We start from the raw sequence: 1,544 nt of genomic DNA, 5'->3' as shown, positions 1-1,544 counted from the left end.
GGTAGGGAGTGGTTGGGGGGGAGGGTGGAAGTGGTAGAGAGGGCTGCGCAAGCAGAAAAGCGAGCGTAAGCGAGCATTTGATGCTTGTATATATATATATATATATATATATAGTGACAAATGATGTTTTTCAGTGTAAAAGCTTAATTCCACAAAATACTCATTATATAGACACGCAAGTATATTACTGTATATGGGTTAGTCAGTCTTGGCTTTCATCACGCATATATTACTTGTACAGTACAGTACAGTACATTACAGTACAGTACAATACAATACAATACAGTACACAGAGAGAGAGAGAGACAACTCTTACTATGTAGATAGAGACTTGTCTGAATATATACTCTATAGGAGGAAACAATAACACAATTAGTGTAATTTTCTGTCATCTCAATTTATAACTGTTTATTGATGGGAAGCCTCTATCATTGATCATATCAAGACAGTAAGACACAACATCAATAATGAGGAGAACCTTGATTGCTAGTTACTACAATCACAGTATCATTGATGTTGTACTCATTGAAACAGAACACTAGTTAGAAAATTACTCAAATGTCATCAGAGGCTGCCTGCCCCACAGTTGCTCTGTCAACTGCGGAAGTTAAACAGTTTTAAAAATCATCATCACGTCAACACCACAATTTCATTTGATTGAATGCAACCTGCAATCCCCCGCTCTTTTCATCAGATTAGTCGGCGCATACATTGAGTTGTAATGAGGAGAGCATTCTCTCAGGCGCTTAATACAGTTTAGCCTGTTTCTCATTCACCCGTTTTCAGCCAATCCTCCACTTTTCAATCAACATTTGAATCGAAATTGCACATTTCTTTCGCACAAAGTTATTTCTCTACAAGGCAAAGTTCAAGTCCTCTGATGGTCTGATTTAAAAGATCTAAACTCGCTTTCCTTCCTCTCTTCAATCCAAACAATTTTACAATGGAGCCTGGCAATGTGAAACCAGAGCCCAATCAAACACAAGGGATCATCTCTATCCCCAACCGCCCATTCGCTGAGAAAGTCGCGGCGGCTCTCAAGGAGCTGAGACAGAAGCAATCCGCCAGCACACCTCCTGCTGCGATCTTGACACCGACATCTGTAACACCCGCTTCAGGAACAACTGCAACTCCTGCCACCGGCGCCATGGATGCAGCCGATAGCAGCGACTTGCAGATCGAGGAAACTGAGTCTGCCTCTGCCCTCGAGGAGACCACTACGCGTGTGGATCGCCCAATTACCCTACAGCAACCGGAAGAAAGGCTAGCTGCAAAGAGAAAGAGACCTGCCCTTGACCCTCTCAAGTGTACGTGCGCTGTCTCCGAAAAATGCTTAAGAGCTGCGAGGGATGGCGTGGTAGACTGTCGAATTGGCTCTGGCGCCCCAATCCCCAAGCGCAAACAGACGCGCGTAGGCCCCAGGCCTGGTCGCGAAAATGAGCCGTGAGTATATAGCTTTCTCTATCTCATCTCTATATTGTGTTTTATGTAGTACCTTTTATGTATATATATTTTTTGCTACGCGTCATTGCGAATATATCACG

The 1,544-nt window shown here is 43.3% G+C and overlaps 1 protein-coding gene across 1 annotated transcript; it reads left to right on the top strand.

Annotated features, from left to right (window-relative positions):
* Window positions 1-817: 817 nt before the first annotated feature.
* On the top strand, window positions 818-1,447 carry BDCG_01414 (uncharacterized protein; the record flags this gene model as incomplete). Its single annotated transcript, XM_045416915.1, has 1 exon — window positions 818-1,447. Exon 1 carries the CDS (start codon window positions 944-946, stop codon window positions 1,445-1,447), a length of 504 nt encoding a protein of 167 aa, XP_045273875.1. The 5' UTR covers window positions 818-943.
* Between the last annotated feature and the right edge of the window lie 97 nt (window positions 1,448-1,544).

This window comes from Blastomyces dermatitidis (genome assembly GCF_000003525.1).
Source record: "Blastomyces dermatitidis ER-3 genomic scaffold supercont1.2, whole genome shotgun sequence".
Lineage (NCBI taxonomy): Eukaryota > Fungi > Ascomycota > Eurotiomycetes > Onygenales > Ajellomycetaceae > Blastomyces > Blastomyces dermatitidis.
Note: the sequence above shows the minus strand (reverse complement) of the source record. Positions and strands in the feature narration are given on the sequence as shown.